Source organism: Ornithorhynchus anatinus, chromosome 16, assembly GCF_004115215.2.
Source record: "Ornithorhynchus anatinus isolate Pmale09 chromosome 16, mOrnAna1.pri.v4, whole genome shotgun sequence".
Taxonomy (NCBI): domain Eukaryota; kingdom Metazoa; phylum Chordata; class Mammalia; order Monotremata; family Ornithorhynchidae; genus Ornithorhynchus; species Ornithorhynchus anatinus.
The window spans coordinates 3,999,576-4,016,024 of NC_041743.1; the positions used below are offsets into that span (position 1 = coordinate 3,999,576).

The 16,449-nt window shown below is 45.4% G+C and overlaps 1 protein-coding gene across 3 annotated transcripts in view; it reads right to left on the reverse strand.

Moving 5' to 3' along the window:
- The window catches only part of NME7 (NME/NM23 family member 7), a 146,027-nt gene that overhangs the window by 62,006 nt on the left and 67,572 nt on the right, over nt 1-16,449 (reverse strand). For all 3 annotated transcript variants that reach the window (XM_001514197.5, XM_007668860.3, XM_007668861.4), the window contains 3 exons: nt 8,112-8,176; nt 6,773-6,841; nt 4,124-4,225 (listed from right to left, as the gene is read on the reverse strand). In XM_001514197.5, the coding sequence (XP_001514247.2) occupies nt 4,124-4,225; nt 6,773-6,841; nt 8,112-8,176 (236 nt within the window). The remainder of the gene's footprint in view (nt 1-4,123; nt 4,226-6,772; nt 6,842-8,111; nt 8,177-16,449) is intronic.

Below are 16,449 nucleotides of genomic sequence, written 5' to 3' on the forward strand. Positions count from 1 at the left end.
CGGCTCTCTTTTTTGTTTCGTTTTATAGTATTTGTTAAGCACTTGGTAAAAGTCAAGCACCGCTCTAAGTCTGGGGTAGATAAAAGGTAGTTTGGTTGGACACAGTCTCTGTCCCACATAGGGCTAGCATTCTTCAGCCCTCGAGGAAGAGGGACCGGTCTAATTCCCAACAATAATAACAATGATAATTACGGTATTTGTTAAGCACTTCCTGGGCACCAAGCCTTATACTAAACCCTGGAGTAGATACAAGATAATCAGTTTGAACACGGCCCCCGTCCCACATGGGGCTCACAGTTTAAGTGGGAGGGAGTAGGATTTAATCTCTATTTGACAGATGAGGGAAAAGAGGCACAGAGAAGTGAAGTGACTTTTCCAAGGTCGCCAGGCAGGCTAGTAGTGGGGCTAGAATTAGAACTCGGGATTTCCGACTCCCAGATCCAGGCTTTTTCCACTATGCCGCACTGATTCCCTAATGTATTACCTCATATGTCGTCTCTCCCAGTACTTAGAATAATCAGTAAGCCCTTAATATAAATACTCTTATCACTAAAGCCAATCTCATGGAAATCTTGGTTTCACCCGTTACTCGGATCTGTAATAATAATCCATTTTCAAATCTAAGGCAGGGTTAATTCCTACCATGAATATTTGCCCATTTCCTTCATCTCCCGGAACCCACTCCATCATCAGTCGTCATCAACCGTATTTATTGAGTGCTTACCGAGTGCAAAGCACCGTACTAAACGCTTGGGAGAGTACAATAGAACAACAGACACGTTCCCTGCCCACAGCGAGCTTCCAGTCTGGAGGGTCTCACCTCAGCTGAGAGAATTAGCCCCACCTTCCCATTCTCTGATGTAAAGAATAACAGACCATTGACTACTTTATTCAGCTGGGTTACCCTATGCAACGCGATATGGGTGAATAATACCGTGACCCCGAGGACGGGAAGAAAGACTTCTTAATCCCAAGCCCTCAGGTACCCATTCTTTTCCCTCAGCGCAGAACGATTAATATGGTAAGACTTGCACATCCTACGATCGCTTGCGATAAAATCGATACACATTTCCAGTGTGCTGCGAAAGAGTGGCTCTGAGCGGGTGTAAATGAATCCATACCTTGTTCCTTTTAAAAGAGAGAATTCATGCCTGCAGGCTTATGTGCTTTCTTGCTGTAGACTTTTTTTTAATCTCAATTCTTCATAGTCTTCCTAATCCCTCATAACCACCTCCGACGACGGGGTCTCCCACGGAGAACGACGGCTGAGCCCTATCTGCCCATCGTCTCCTTTTCAACCCCAGCTGAGCCATTTCTCTCTTCATCGGTCAGTGGGGAATCGGGCCGTTTCCACGGGTGGCAAAGAAAACTTTTAAGTCATCCTCGCTTCCAGAGTTGCCCTGCCTAAGTGACATTATACCGTCACAACCCGAGGTGGTCTCATCGAGTTCACTTAATGTGCTCTCTTACTTCAGGCAGACGGCCTCGTGCCAAACCAGCACCGCAGGCTTCAGCTGCCGCAGAGGAAACCGGCAGAGGCCGAGGCTGATGAAATCAATTGATTTTAATGGGGGGAATAAAAAATCTGGCCTCGTTACAATGTTGCAGGCCAGATCACCCCACTCTTCCACTGTGTCACTGCTCACGCCCTCCCTCCAACCTCCGCGCATTGGGCAAGTGTCTCAGGTGAGAGAGGGAGATATATTTATGGTTATGTTCTCCTCCAAGGGGCCTTCCCAGACTAAGCCCCACTTTTCCTCATCTCCCACTCCCTTCTGTGTCCCCCTGACTTGCTCTTTTTGCTCTTCCCCCCTCCCAGCCCACGGCACTTCTGTCCATATCTGTCATTCTCTTTATTTGCATTGACGTCCGTCTCCCTCCTTCCAGACTGTGAGCTCATGGAGCGCAGGGATTGACACTCTTTATCGCTGCCGTACTGTACTTTCCAAGTGCTTAACGTAGTGCTCTGCACACAGTAAGTGCTTAATAAATACGACTGAATGAATGTTTATATTAAAGTCTGTCACCCCTCTAGTCTGCAAGCTCCTTGTGGGCAGGGAATGTGTATGTTATATTGTTCTCGCCCGAGTCCTTCGTACCCCGTTCGGCACACGGTAAGAACTCAATAAATAAAACTGACTGACTGATTAATTGATTCTGGGAGCGTGAGGACAGCGACTCGAAGCTATCGACTCCATTTTTCCCTTGGCCTGGTTAAGTAAGGGAAGGGTGTGCCTCGATCGAGATTTTGTTTTAATGACATCTGTTAAGCACTTACTATGAGCCAGGCACCGTGCTAAACGCTGGGCAAGATAACAGGGTTGGACGCAGTCCGTGTCCCACGTGGAACTCACAGTCTAAATCCCCTTGTAGGTACCGGAGGTACAGAAAAGTGACTTACCCAAGGTCACAGAGAGCAGACCTACGGTGGAACCAGGATTAGGACCCAGGTCCTCTGAGTCCTGGGCTTTAGCTTAGCAGGGATTGTGTCTCTTTATTGCTGAATTGTACTTTCCAAGTGCTTAGTATGGTGCTCTGCACACAGTAAGCGCTCAATAAATACGATTGAATGAATGGAATGAAAGGAAGAGAGCTGGCAGAGGCAGGTCCTGCAGGACAGAGAGAGGCCGGCCACTCGCTCAGGCGGTCCCGGCTTTGGGTGAACGGCACAGAGCCTGGAGCTGCTCACGTCCCCCCAGTCCGTCGGGCGGACGCCTTGTCCCACCACCCCCCGGAGGATCCGGCGGTTTCTAACAGCTTGCCTGGAGCCAAAGCTCCCTCCATCAGCGCCTAGTACAGTGCCTGGCACAAAATAAGTGCTTATCAAATACAGTTATTACTATTACCGATGGAAGAAAGAGGGGAAAGCTGCCTAGGTCGGGAACAGCCCAGACCCACGTTCGAACGATACTCCGTTACACCCACAGCGGGGCTTAGAGGCTAGAGCCCGGGCCTGGGAGTCAGAAGGACCTGGGTTCTAATCCCAGCTCTGCCACATATCTGTCGTGTGTCCTTGGGCAAGTCATTTCACTTCTCTGAGCCTCAGTTTCCTCATATGTGAAATGGGGATTAAGAGTGTGAGCCCCATGTGGGACAGGGACTGGGTCCGACCTCCTTAACTTGTATTTACCCCAGTGTTTAGAACAGTGACTGGGGCATAGTAAGTGCTTAAGTAACATAATAATTTAAAAATTGCCTACTCACACAAAGCCTTAATACTGTTATATTAATGATTATTATGTTAGTTATTATTAATTAATGGATATTATGATTAGCAGTAGTAAACCTTTGTGTGACTACGCAATTTTTCAACACTTGCCCTCACCTATCAGTGTCACTCTTCACCCCGTTAGCCAAGCCCGTTCCTTCCTTCCACTTCTCTTCTCACTAGGTAAAAGGACCCAAGGACACAATCTTAGGCAAACACCAGTTTCCATAAAATCCAAACCAAAAGACAGCCCCAAAGTTCACTCTGATGGTGCCCACAAACAGCAGGAAATGGTAGCGTGGACAAATGAAATCCATGCATCCTTCAAAAATCCCGTCTACCCTCTTGTTTCTCCCCCTAGATCCACTCTTAATTCGCACGACTCAGGGAAGAAAATCCCTGAACAGAAATTCGCCCGGTGGGGGAAAGAAAATCTCCAAGAAGTAACTTCGAATATACAAACAAGCCAAGGGGAGACACGCCCTCACCCTCAAGTACTTCCCCGGCCCCACAGAATGAATTTGTTTACTAGGTTAAGGCAATGCTGTTCCAAATAACAGGACCTGACATAATCTCTCTCTGGACTGGTGAATCAGCAGCTCGGTTAGCCAGGAAAAGAGAGAGGAAATAACTTTACATTCTAGCCTCTACGTCATTATGCCATGATCATATCGGAGAAGTCCTTTTGCTTTTCTCAGGCCATGATACAGGGGCCCAACTCAAAACAAATAAAAAATTACTTTTTAATGTTACGGCGCGTCGCTCGAGTCCATAGGAAAAATCAGGTTTCCTCTGTTTTTGGAGTGCAGGACTGAAAATACGCATAATGCACCTTGCTGGAATCTACCCTACTGAAATGCTTTCGTTCAAAATATTTAGGCCCTGCCTTATTGTTAAGATAATGCAGACACTTACAGGGTCAGCAGGCCCGCAGAACTCTCGGAATGTCTTGGACGCACCACCTTCTTGAATCTCTAATGCCACACAGGGACCGGCGCACATTTCTGTCAGCATCTCCTGCGTGATGGAAAGTTGAATATCAGTTAATCAGTTATATTTATTGAACGCTTACTGTGTGCAGAGCACCATACTATTAGCTTGGGAGAATATGATACAACAGATTTGGCAGACCCCAACCCTGCCACAAGGAATCTTCAGTCTATATAGCAGCCAAACATACAAATAGATTATGGATAGCAACTTATTTTTATTCTCCAAACGCGAAAGGGGGTAGAAAAAACAGTTGCTAAACATGTCCTTTTCTGTTATTGTTTTTAAAATACTAATAATTTGTTACATAGGCATGTTTTACACTAAGGGAAATCATATGCTCAAGATTCACAAGACTTTGTAAATGAGATGAGGGTGATCACAAACAATGCCCCCTATATTCTTTCTGTGGAAAAAGGAGGTTTCAGGACACCATCCCAAGCTGGTGAAACTTCGCCTCTCCTCGTCTGCTTGTTTGTCTGTAATGGTATTTGTTAAGAGCTTATTATATGCCAGGTACTATACTAAGCGCTAAGGTAGATATATGTTAATGGGGTTGGACACAGTCCATATCCCACACGGGGCTCACAGTCTTAATCCCCACTTGACAGATGAGGGAACTGAGGTCCAGAGAAGTTAAGTGACTTGTCCAAGTTCACACAGAAGACAAGCGGCGGATCCGGGATTAGAACCCGGGTCCTTTTGATTCCCAGACCCGGGCTCTATCCACTAGGACAGAGTGCTTCTCTTGACGACCGGGAGAGTGGATATCGGGAGTGGGAAATGGTGAAGGGAAGGGAGAGAGGGTGACATTTCTCCTAAAACTGAAGTTGAATGAAATGTGCTCCATTACCACGGCCAGATCCCTCGCTATTAATAAAGACGGGCTCTCCGGTCTAATCAGACGGTCCCAATCTGGGGCATTCATCTATTTTTCTAAAACTGTCTGGTACAAAACCTCAGGACAGTCCTGCCTAAATTGGCCCAGACGGTCGCCTAATTGTGTGTAAAGAACATAGGCAGCATTTTGAAAAATGACAGGACTTCAACCTGGTTTAACAATGTTCCGTTACCAGGAGCAAAAATTTAGCATCAGAGTATATAAAGGATTTGAATGAGCAGCCAATGAATTAATTAGAGAGAAAGGCAAAAACCTAATAGCATCCGTTCCCCAATGTCACTCTGCTCTGGGCTGTGGGAAGACTAGATGATAAATCAAACGCAGAGAAGAACTGCGTTACAGTCGCTATGGAAATTTTTTCTAAATTCCTCAATTTTAAATATACTCGCCGTTCCGATGTAACGCGGATTTTCTTTTAAAGGAGTCTATCGGTTTTGCTTAAATAAAGGAAAAATCATCAGAAAGACACAAATACACGGAGGGGAAGATGCAACATAACTTCAGGATGATTTAGAAGTGGCCACTGTTTTCCTGACTCTTCCAGCAGAGTGCTAATTAAGTTCAATTTTGCTTTAATTCTAAGTTGCTGACAGGACTGCAGTTGAAAGACGGCTTCAAGTCTTTCCTGCGGAAGGTAGAACTCCATCACTCAGGAATACAGTAGACTTCTTCCCCAAACAGGCAATCACTAGCAGGATCTCAGGGGACCCCATACAGTTCCTTTCCAATTCTCTTTTTGTGTGTGCGTGAGGCCAAGAGAAAAAGAAAAACACCTTCAACTGACTTTAGGGAGAGAACAAGAGAGTCAGTGTCATCTTGCTTGTCACTAAAGCCTCAAATAGTTGTTTTCTAAGAAAACCGCATTGCTGATCGAGCTGTAAACCAGGCACAAAATTATCTAATTTTGGAAAACGGGATGAGATTTGGACTATTTAGACAGTAAGAGCATTTGTTTTCAAATGCTATATAGAGCTCCTTTCATTGCCGTATAAATACACGGCTGGAGTTCCTTTAATTTACTTGCTCTGGGATACGTTTCCTATCATACTAAACTGAAGATGGCCTTTAGGTTAAATCAATCAACCAATCAGTGGTATTTACTGAGTGCTTACTTGTGCAGAGTGCTGTACTAAGCTCTTGGGAGAGTACAAGAAAACAGGGTTGGAAGACACGTTCCATGCCCACAGTGAGCTCACGGACGTTAATATAAATAATTTACGCATATGTACCTAAGTGCTGTGTGGCTGAGGGTGGGGTGCATACCAGATGTCCAAAGGGCACAGATCCAGGGGAGAGGAGAGGGAGTTGGGGAAAAGAGGGCTTAATATTTTGAGTTCTGCTCTATAGGATCTAGGCCAAAATGCTTCAGAAAATATGTTCTTGATTTCAAAGGGGGTTGACCAGTGCCCAACTTGAGTAATAGTGGCTCTCCTTGTTGAAAATTCCAAAATTCAGTATCTGACACCTCATTTCTCACTTTCCTGCCCCCTCCCTTTTTCTGGCTTCTGTTCCACTGAAAAACAATAGCTTCTTTTCAGATTGGAAATATTCAAACAGGTCCACTGTTAAAGCTAATGATCTGTAAGAGGATCTCCAACACCGACGTTTCGAAAGTAATCTGAGGTCAGTGGCATTTTGCATCGTGCCTATTTTAGGACTGCTCCCGTACTTACGTTGTATTCGGCGATGACTCCTTTGTACACTTCGTAAAACTCTCCGGCATTAACCTGGTCCAGGTTGAACTAGAAGAGCGAGAGGGAGAATGCAGAAAAAAAAATGCCAACTGAACTTTAGGAGGGGAAAAAGGTATCACAGCATTTGACTGTTACGGCTGGGCAGGCATCATTTGGTCTTCAACCCGGGTTTTATGCACCTTACGTACACTTTGGAAGAAAGATGCTAGAGAAAATCCAATTAATAAAACCTTATACTGGAGAAAACGCAGAGCCCCGTTCTCCTTCTAGTGAAAAATGCGTGTTGGAATGCTGTGTGTCAGGGGTAAGCCTGAACAGAAAGTTGTGTTCATATAGCTCATTGTTCAAAGTGGACTGACTTTTGACTCGAGGATTCACATCTTTCATCCTTCTCTAAACTGTACTCGTTCTGGGCAGGGACTGCGTCTCTGCCTACCAACTCTGTTAAACCGTACTCTCCCAAGTGCTTAGTTTAGTGCTCCTCACACAGTAAGCACTCAATAAATAAGAGTGATTGAAGTATAATAAATTCTAGGGCTTATTCTTTAGTTGGGTACACCCGTTTATATTCCATTACCTCTAATTAATTTAGTGTCCATCTCCCTGGCTAGATGGTAAGCTTTTTCAAGGCAGAGATCTCAAGTACTAATTTTATTTTACTCTCCCATGCGCTTAGTACAGTGCTCTGTACACATTAAGTGCCCAATAAATACGACGGATTGAAGTATGAAAGGCTAAGCCCTTATTCTTTAGTTGTGTACATGTCTTCATACTCTATTATCTGTAATTTCTTTTAGTGCCCAACTCCCTGGCTAGATGGTAAGCTTCTTCAGGGCAGAGATCACTTGTACTAATTTAATTTACTCTCCCATGTGCTTAGTACAATGCTCTGCACACAGTAGGGACTCAATAAATACTAATGATTATTCTTTTCACTGAAATAAATAGCCTTGCGGACGGAATATCTGGAACTTCTGGGCTATTATCCACTTTGCAATCGAGAGCCCTACGCTTAGCCGAGTTTGCTTTACAAAACCAAAAGACCGATCGCTGATCTCGCTAAACCTTGGATTTGCACGTTATGATTCAAAAGTTGCAGGGAAAGGCATTACGGGAAAGAGGCCATATTTCAAGAATGACAATTCTGACTAAAACACATTTTACATTCCAGCAAAAGCCTGTTGTGTCTAATGAACTGAATTTCTCAATCTACATAAAACCATTTGTCATGCAGACATTTCAAAACCGAACTCAATTAAAATTATCAAAGGAAAACAACGATTACCCAATAGATAGTTATCCACCTCAAGTCACTTACCATCTGCATGGCAGAAATTTCAAAGCCCGCTTCACGGATGGCTATGAGAATCTTGCCCAAAAGTCCTGGGGATAAGAGAGAGTAAAAATTGACTTCGGCCTTCAATGAACGTGACTGACTGACTTCAGCAGGAAGCCCCGAACCATTATCGGGAGTTCTCCAATATCTTATTTAGCAAACTGACAATTTCTTTGCTAAAGTCCAGCATTTTCTCTCTCTCCATATACATACATATGTATATGGAGAGAGAGGGCAGCATTTGTTAAGCGCTTACTATGTGCCGGGCACTGTATTTTGCCCAGGGGTAGACACAAGCTAATCAGGTTGGATACATTCTATGTCTCACGTGAGGTTCGCAGGCTTAATCTCCATTTTGCAGATGTGGTAACTGAGGTCCAGAGAAGTGAAGTGCCTTGCCCAAGATCACACAGCAAACAGGTGGCAGAGCAGGGATTAGAACCCAGGTCCTCTGACTCCCTGGCCCATGCTCTTTTCACTAAGCCACACCTCCTGTCCAATTTCTTTTTGTTCTGTCACTACCAGTGATATAGAACAGCCCGATCACTAACATTAGAGATTTTGATATATTGGAAAACACCACTCAGCTATTCTTCCACCAGGCCAAATAAACCCCAGTACCTTAAGGATTTTTGCATAGGTCTTTTTAAATGATATAGTGTGTTGAAGAAATGCCATTTGAAAAAAAATTACAGTGGCACTCTTCAAAGCCATTTCAATCCACCCCCTTAGAGTTTCTACCATGGTCTTCCTCCCGCTAGGTTCTGTTCTTTGATGCGCATATGCCACCTGATTTCCAAAATTGGTGGAAAATGAATTTTAATGTCTTCTTCCCCTCGCGGTATCAGTAGGTCCTTGAAGCATGTGCGTTTAATTTTAATTTTCCTCTATTCACCAGAATCTGCCTTTTCTTTACGTATTAGTTTCTTTCTTCACCCAATTGCCTATGGCGCATGCATTTCTGCAGTGTAAGTTGACAGTCCGTAAGTGAACTCAAACTAATGGTGATGTTGGTATTTGTTAAGCGCTTACTATGTGCAGAGCACTGTTCTAAGCGCTGAGGTAGATACAGGATAATCAGGTTGTCCCATGTGGGGCTCACAGTCTTAATCCCCATTTTACAGGGAACTGAGGCACAGAGAAGTTAAGTGACTTGCCCACAGTCACACAGCTGACAAGTGGCAGAGCCGGGATTCGAACACATGACCTCCGACTCCCAAGCCCGGGTTCTCTCCACTGAACCACACTGCTTTTCTCAGTTTCCTTTATCCTTCTGCCTTCTTTTTGATACAGCTTGTTAAATACCTTATGTAGTTTTAAAATATTTATTAGTTTTTAGCACCGCATGTTTATAAACAGTGTTTTTCCAAACTAGGCTTCACAGTTTTACAAAGGAAACAAATGAGAAAAATGAAAAGCAAACCGGAACACTACTGTAGAAAATAAGTAATTCGCTCTACTGAAGTTTTCAATCTATCAGTGGTATTTACTGAGCGCTTACGGAGTGCACAGCTCTAAACTTCACAGCTGGGGAAAGCCCCCCTCTACTAAAATAATAATGTTGGTGTTTATTGAGTGCTTACTACGTGCAGAGCACTGTTCTAAGCGCTGGGGTAGATACAGGGTAATCGGGTTGTCCCACGTGAGGCTCACGGTTAATCCCCATTTTACTGATGAGGTAACTGAGGCACAGAGAAGTGAAGTGACTCGCCCACAGTCACCCAGCTGACAAGTGGCAGAGCCGGGAGTCGAACCCATGACCTCTGACTCCGAAGCCCGGGCTCTTTCCACTGAGCCACGCCGCTTCCCAATCTCTGCCCTCAAGGAGCTTAAAGTCTATCATTATTGTGCTTTTTTAGCATGTTCCAAAAATCAACGACCTGCCCCGTTGTCGAGAGGCGACCGCTAGCTATGAGGAGCCTGTCTAACTCGTTTTAATGCCCACCGACAGATCTGTGTTCAGTTGGGCATACGGACTCTAAAGGAATTTGGTTGCCAACCTGTGCAAACTGGGATGCCAACTCAATTACGCAGACATCGCCGTCCTGCTAAGAAAATGATAAAAAAGAATCTGAATCCAGAGTCGACTGCATAGTTACGCAATCAGTTAGCAGAGGGAAGAGACGTTGCGGGGCTCCAGAGCTTATCGATCCTCCCGACGACTCTATGCCCCGGCTTCCCTCATAATAATAATATCGTTGGTTTTTGTTAAGCGCTTACTATGTGCAGAGCACTGTTCTAAGCGCTGGGGGAGATACAGGGTGATTAGCTCGTCCCATGTGAGGCTCACAGCTAATCCCCATTTTACAGATGAGGTAACCGAGGCCCAGAGAAGTTAAGTGACTTGCCCCCAGTCACACAGCTGACAAGTGGCAGAGTCGGGATTCGAACCCATGACCGCTGACTCCCAAGCCCGGGCTCTTTCCACTGAGCCACGCCGCTTCTCCTCATAAACTATGGAGGAGCGTCAGATAGCGGACCCTTCGAGGAATCAACAAGCGGCTTCTCATAGGACCTTTCTGGGAGACGATTATTTAATCAATGAATCGACGGTATTTACTGAGCAACTGCTGTGCGCGGAGCACTGTACTAAGCGCTCGGGAGAATACGACAGAGTCGGAAAACACGTTCCCTGCCCAAACGAATTTACAGTCTGGAGGGGGAGTGAGGCAGTATTATAAACTATTTATGGGTATGTACATAAGTGCCGTGGGGCTGAGGGTGGGGTGAACATCAAGTGGCTCTGGTCAAATGGGAACGTGTGATTCTGTGGCTACGCTGCTTCGGCCTAAAACGTCCTTTGCGACACCTAGAAAAGCCGGTTTCGAGACGTATGTATTTATCCACGACACTCCACCGGGCCAAATGATGAAAAGTGAGAGCGTGGGCTGCTTCTAAACCGCTCTCTTGGGAGCTGTTGCTTTCTGACCATAGGTACCTCAGATTATCATGGGTTTAATTAGCAGATAATATCCCTGGAAGCTTTCAAGTCCATCTCAGAAGGTTTCTCGGCATATTTTAGAGAGTGCTAATTCTGGGCATTCTCATCAGTGGCCGTAATAGCACAGTGTGCTCTGCTAAATCAATCGATCAGTGATATTTATTGAGTATTTACTGTGTGTGGAGCACTTGGGGGATCACAACAGAGCCGGTAGACACGTTCCCTGCCCACAACGAGTTTACAGTGAGGAGGGGGAGACGGACATTAATAAAAATAAAAACAATATAATAATAACGATGCCATCTGTTAAGCGCTGACGGTATTAAGCACTTGGGGAGTATAAAATAAGCAGGTGAGAAGGGCATTCCTCACTCACAGGATCTTACCGTCTACGTGAGGCAGAATCATTTCCCAAACTACAGAATGAAGCTGAATCCCCAAAACCTCCCATCTTCATTCATTCAGTCGTATTATCGAGCGCTTACTGTGTGCAGAGCACTGTACTAAGCACTTGGGAGAGTTCAATACGCCAATAAACAGACCATTCCCTGCCCGCACGGTCAGAGGAGTCTGCCCCATATCCAAAAATAAATAGAAAAGGATACTCGCTTTGGAGGAAAACCGAAATTGACCATGGGCCAGTCAACTTCTCCGGGGTCGGAGTTCCCCGATCTTTGTTTTCTAATTACTGTCGGATTTCAATAGGCGGAGACTTTACGTGTAGGATTCTATCTCCCATTTGCCAAATCATGATGCATTCTCTTTTAACCCACAATTTATGTATTAAAAACTTGATCTGCTTTAATTAACCTTATTATTTGTCCCGAGCACTTAGTACAATAAATATGACTGACTGGATGGATCTCTCTCTTGATCTCTCTCTCTCTTTCTATAAATTTATATATACATACGCACAGATATATGGAGATAGATAGATAGATAGATATGGATATACGTGGCTTAGTGGAAAGAGCACAGGCTTGGGAGTCAGAGGTTGTGGGCTCTAATCCTGGCTCCATCGCTCGTCAGCAGTGTGACTTTGGGCAAGTCACTTCTCTGGACCTCAATTACCTCATCTGCAAAATGGGGATGAAAACTGTGAGCCCCACGTGGGTCAATCTGATTACCTTGTATCTATCCCAGCACTCAGAACAGTGCTCGGCACATAGTAAGTGCTTAACAGATACCATCATTATTATTATTATTATTTGAGATGAATCTGTTTTGGTTATTATTTTTGCTCGTAAATTTGTGCTTATTTTTAGCTCCTTGAGGTCAAAGCTTATTTCTTGTTTGGCCCTTTGTTCCACAGGCCAACTAGAAATTTACTTTCAAAGAAATGGTCTCCCTTGTTAGCTCTGCTGCAGGAGTTTGGGTTAATATTTGATTAATACGTCGAGGTGATTAAAGTTGAAGTAGAAAATGAATGACTAAGTCGGCTCTGTCAGGACAGCTAATGAAACTACTGAAAAATGGGTTCACGGCCTAAAAGCCGGATTGAGGGCCCTACGTAATTAAAGGACCGTGAAAACAAAGTGAAAGGTCTTAATAAAATGTGGATTGAGAGAAGCTCACGGTGGGCCTGTCGTGGATCTGGGAGTCAGAAGGATCTGGGTTCTAATCCCACCTCCGCCACACATCTGCTGTTTGACCTTGGCAAGTCACTTCTCTATGTCTCAATCGCTTCATCTGTAAAACGGGAATTAAGACCGTGAACCCCATGTGGGACAGGGACTGAGCCCAACCCGATTTGCTTGCATCCACCCCAGTGCTTAGTACAGTGTCAGCACATCGTAAACTCTTAGCAAATACCACGACGATTGTTATTATCCCTCTGCCAGGCTCTGCACACAGTAAGCGCGCAATAAATACCATCGATGGATGGATGGATTGAATTTTCTGGACGGTTCCATCTCGGTCAGTGTTTGCTTCGGCAAGTCTGATTTTGGGAAAGGCTATATGACGATAATAATAATAATGGTGTTTGTTTAGCGCTTACTATGTGCCAAGCACTGTTGTAAGCGCTGGGGTAGATAGAAGGGTATTAGGCTCCCGGTCTTCATCCCCATTTTACAGATGAGGAAACTGAGGCCCAGAGAAGTGAAGTGACTTGCCCGAAGTCCCTCAGCTGACAAGTGGCGGAGCCGGGATTGGAACCCGCGACCTCGGACTCCCGGGCTCTTTCCACTGAGCCACGCTGCTTCTCGAGGAACACAAGCCTTTCTCAGAGGGAAAGCCCTGACTGGATCAAAGCCCAAATCCTGTTTAACGCTTCAAACATTTGCCGGGATCACGTGGTTGCTACGGCATACGATACCTACCCTCCGGATTGCTATTTGCCCAAGGATGTTGTCCTCTGTCTATTCGGCTGTGTGCGTGCAGGTGGGAGGGAGGGTACACCTAAGGAACTGGAACAAGGAACTTCAAATAAAGCGTGCACACTTAATCTATCTGTAGAAAGAAACCCCGCCAGGGACCGAACAGCGAGGCTGCCCTGAAGTGTGTGGACATAAAAGAGGAAAAAACAAAACAAAAACAAAACCTCTTCAATAAAGTTTATCTGGGTCACCTTGGAAACAGAGCAGTCCCGGGGTCGGGATCTTTCAGGTGATTTTTTTCTTCTTTAACGAGGCGGCAGATTTTCACCTCCAACATCTAGGAGTTCAACCGACTGGCTTCTTTCCAGTCGTGAGAAGGCAGCAGCGGAAGCAGTGCTGTTTTCAAAACTAGTGGAAAGAGCCCGAGCCTGGGAGTCAGAGGACCTGGGTTCTAATCCCGGCTCTGCCACTTGCCTGCTCTGTGAGGTGGGGCAAGAAGCTTCGCTGCTCCTCCTCTGAAAGTATCTGAAATGGGGAATTCTCGAAACTAGATTTGCCACCATAAAAGGGGACGGGGGTTCCCAAGCTACCCAGCCCACAGCTTAGAACAGTGCTTGACACATAGTAAGGGCTTGACAGAAACCACGTATATAAAAAAAGGAGGGCGTTCGGCATAGGACTTTAGGGAAACCTAGAGCAATCTAAGCAGGCTCTGTCAACCGATGGAAAGTTCCGGTGTGGTGGAAGTACCACCCTTCCCCTCCCCTCAGCACTGTGCTCGTCTGCTCATTTGTATATATTTTTATTACCCTATTTATTTTGTTAATGAGATTGTACATCACCTTGAGTCTCTTTACTGCTATTGTTTTAATGAGATGTACATCCCCTTGATTCTATTTATTGCCACTGTTTTTGTCTGTCTCCCCCGATTAGACTGTAAGCCCGTCGATGGGCAGGGACTGTCTCTATCCGTTGCCGACTTGTCCATTCCAAGCGCTTAGTACAGTGCTCTGCACATAGTAAGCGCTCAATAAATACTCTTGAATGAACGAATGAAGTAGAAGAGAGCCATCCGATCGCTAGGAGCTCAACACATAAAGGGGAAGACAAAACTAATCCAGACCTCCAGAGCCAAAGACGATCGAATGCAGGGGGAAGAAACATATAATAGACTCCTCAGAACAAAACTGGACTGAATTCAACAGGGACAGGGCCCACCTCGGGCCTGATCCTCATATCTTTGGTCTGAGCCACATTTCTGGGAGGGGAAGAGTAGGGCGGGGGTAAGAACGATCGACGCTGGGCATTGCTGAGATTTGAAATCTCACGGGGGACCGTCAGCCACGACCCTTCCTGCCGACGGGCGCGGGGAGGGGAAGAGAGAGAGAGAAGGCCAAACAAATCAGGATGGAGAAGGGAATTGAGGAATTGGAGTAAATTGAAGGATTCAAGGATTGGGAGTTGAGACACGTATCCCTGCTCTAGCACAGCCCTGGCCAGACCTCAGCCCCAATCCTCGGGTCTATATGCCACTCTAATAATAATAATAATAATGACTGGGGTATTTTTTAAGTGCTCGCTGTCTGCCAGTCACCGTACTAAGTGGATACGAGCAAATCGGGTTGGACATAGTCCCTGTCCCACATGGTGTTCAGAGTCCCCATTTACAGATGAGGTAACTGAGGCCCGGAGAATGAAGTGACTTGCCCAAGGTCACCCATTAGAACCCATGACCACTCTCTCCACTCTCCAACTGAACCACCATCCCGCCAGAGAAATTTGCTGAAGATTTGTCCACTCCTAATTTTAAATGCACAAGCCCGTGAGAAGGTTAGCATTATCATCCACTCCACCACAGGCAATTACGATCCAGGGAAGTTGGCGCATGTGTGAGGCAACAGAAAAGAAAAAAGAAAAAGGACCAGCGGGTAGAGTAGAGGAACCAGGAAATGGATCACGCAACAATATCTTTGTTGATGGACGGTGGCGCTAAGGATGGGCAGAATAATGGTGGAAAAACCACAGTCGACATAGCAATAATTACCACACCTGCCCAAAGGAGAGCTATTAGTTACAAACTTTTGGGAGGTGAAGTGACTATTTATAGAGAGGAAGCAGCGGGTCAGTGGAAAGAGCCTGGGCTTCGGAGTCAGAGGTCATGGGTTCGACTCCCGGCTCTGCCACTTGTCAGCTGTGTGACTGTGGGCAAGTCACTTCACTTCTCTGTGCCTCAGTTACCTCCTCTGTAAAATGGGGATTAACTGTGAGCCTCACGTGGGACGACCTGATGACCCTGTATCTCCCCCAACGCTTAGAATAGTGCTCTGCACATAGTAAGCGCTTAACAAATACCAACATTATTATCATTATTATTATTACAGGGGAATCGCTCGCCCCCAAATCCAACTGGTGTTCACACATTCCACTTAATGAAGTTGTTGTTTTCCCAGTCGTCCACTGGACGAGTAGAACAACGTTCTGCTGAACAAGGCCCGTTTCATTCTCTGAGCTTATTTTGTGAAATACGCTGCAGAGGAGCCCCAAGGCAATACAAACAATTCTCCATTATTCAGCGTGTGTGGCGATCCTAGTCTTCCATTTCTCTCTCCTCCCACACCTTTCGACCATTTTGCTGCTTCTCGCCAACTCAACGGGGTGGAGGGCCTGATCCCAAAGAGCGTTTCTCTATTCATTTAATAAATTTATAAGGTTTGGTGGAGTAACAACTAAAAGGGCTTCTGGAGTCTCTGCGACTTCCGATGTCTGCGGTTATCCCCGACCGCCACAGCTAGATAACCAGGAAATGCTGGTTCCCTTCACTGTTCTTCTAGTGATATGTTTCTTTCCTAGGGGTAAGTGTACTTACTGAGAGGGGAATTTATCAAGCTGTGAATACACAAGCAGTGTTCCTCCGGGGCGTGAAAATTAGAATAATAAATCTTAAAGATTGATCAAGATGCGTTAGGCTAAAAATGGAACAGCTAGATTCCTCCATCTTCATTCCACTGCTTCAGGAGAAGGTATCCCTAATCTTCATCTGATTTAATCCGGCCTTGTTCCG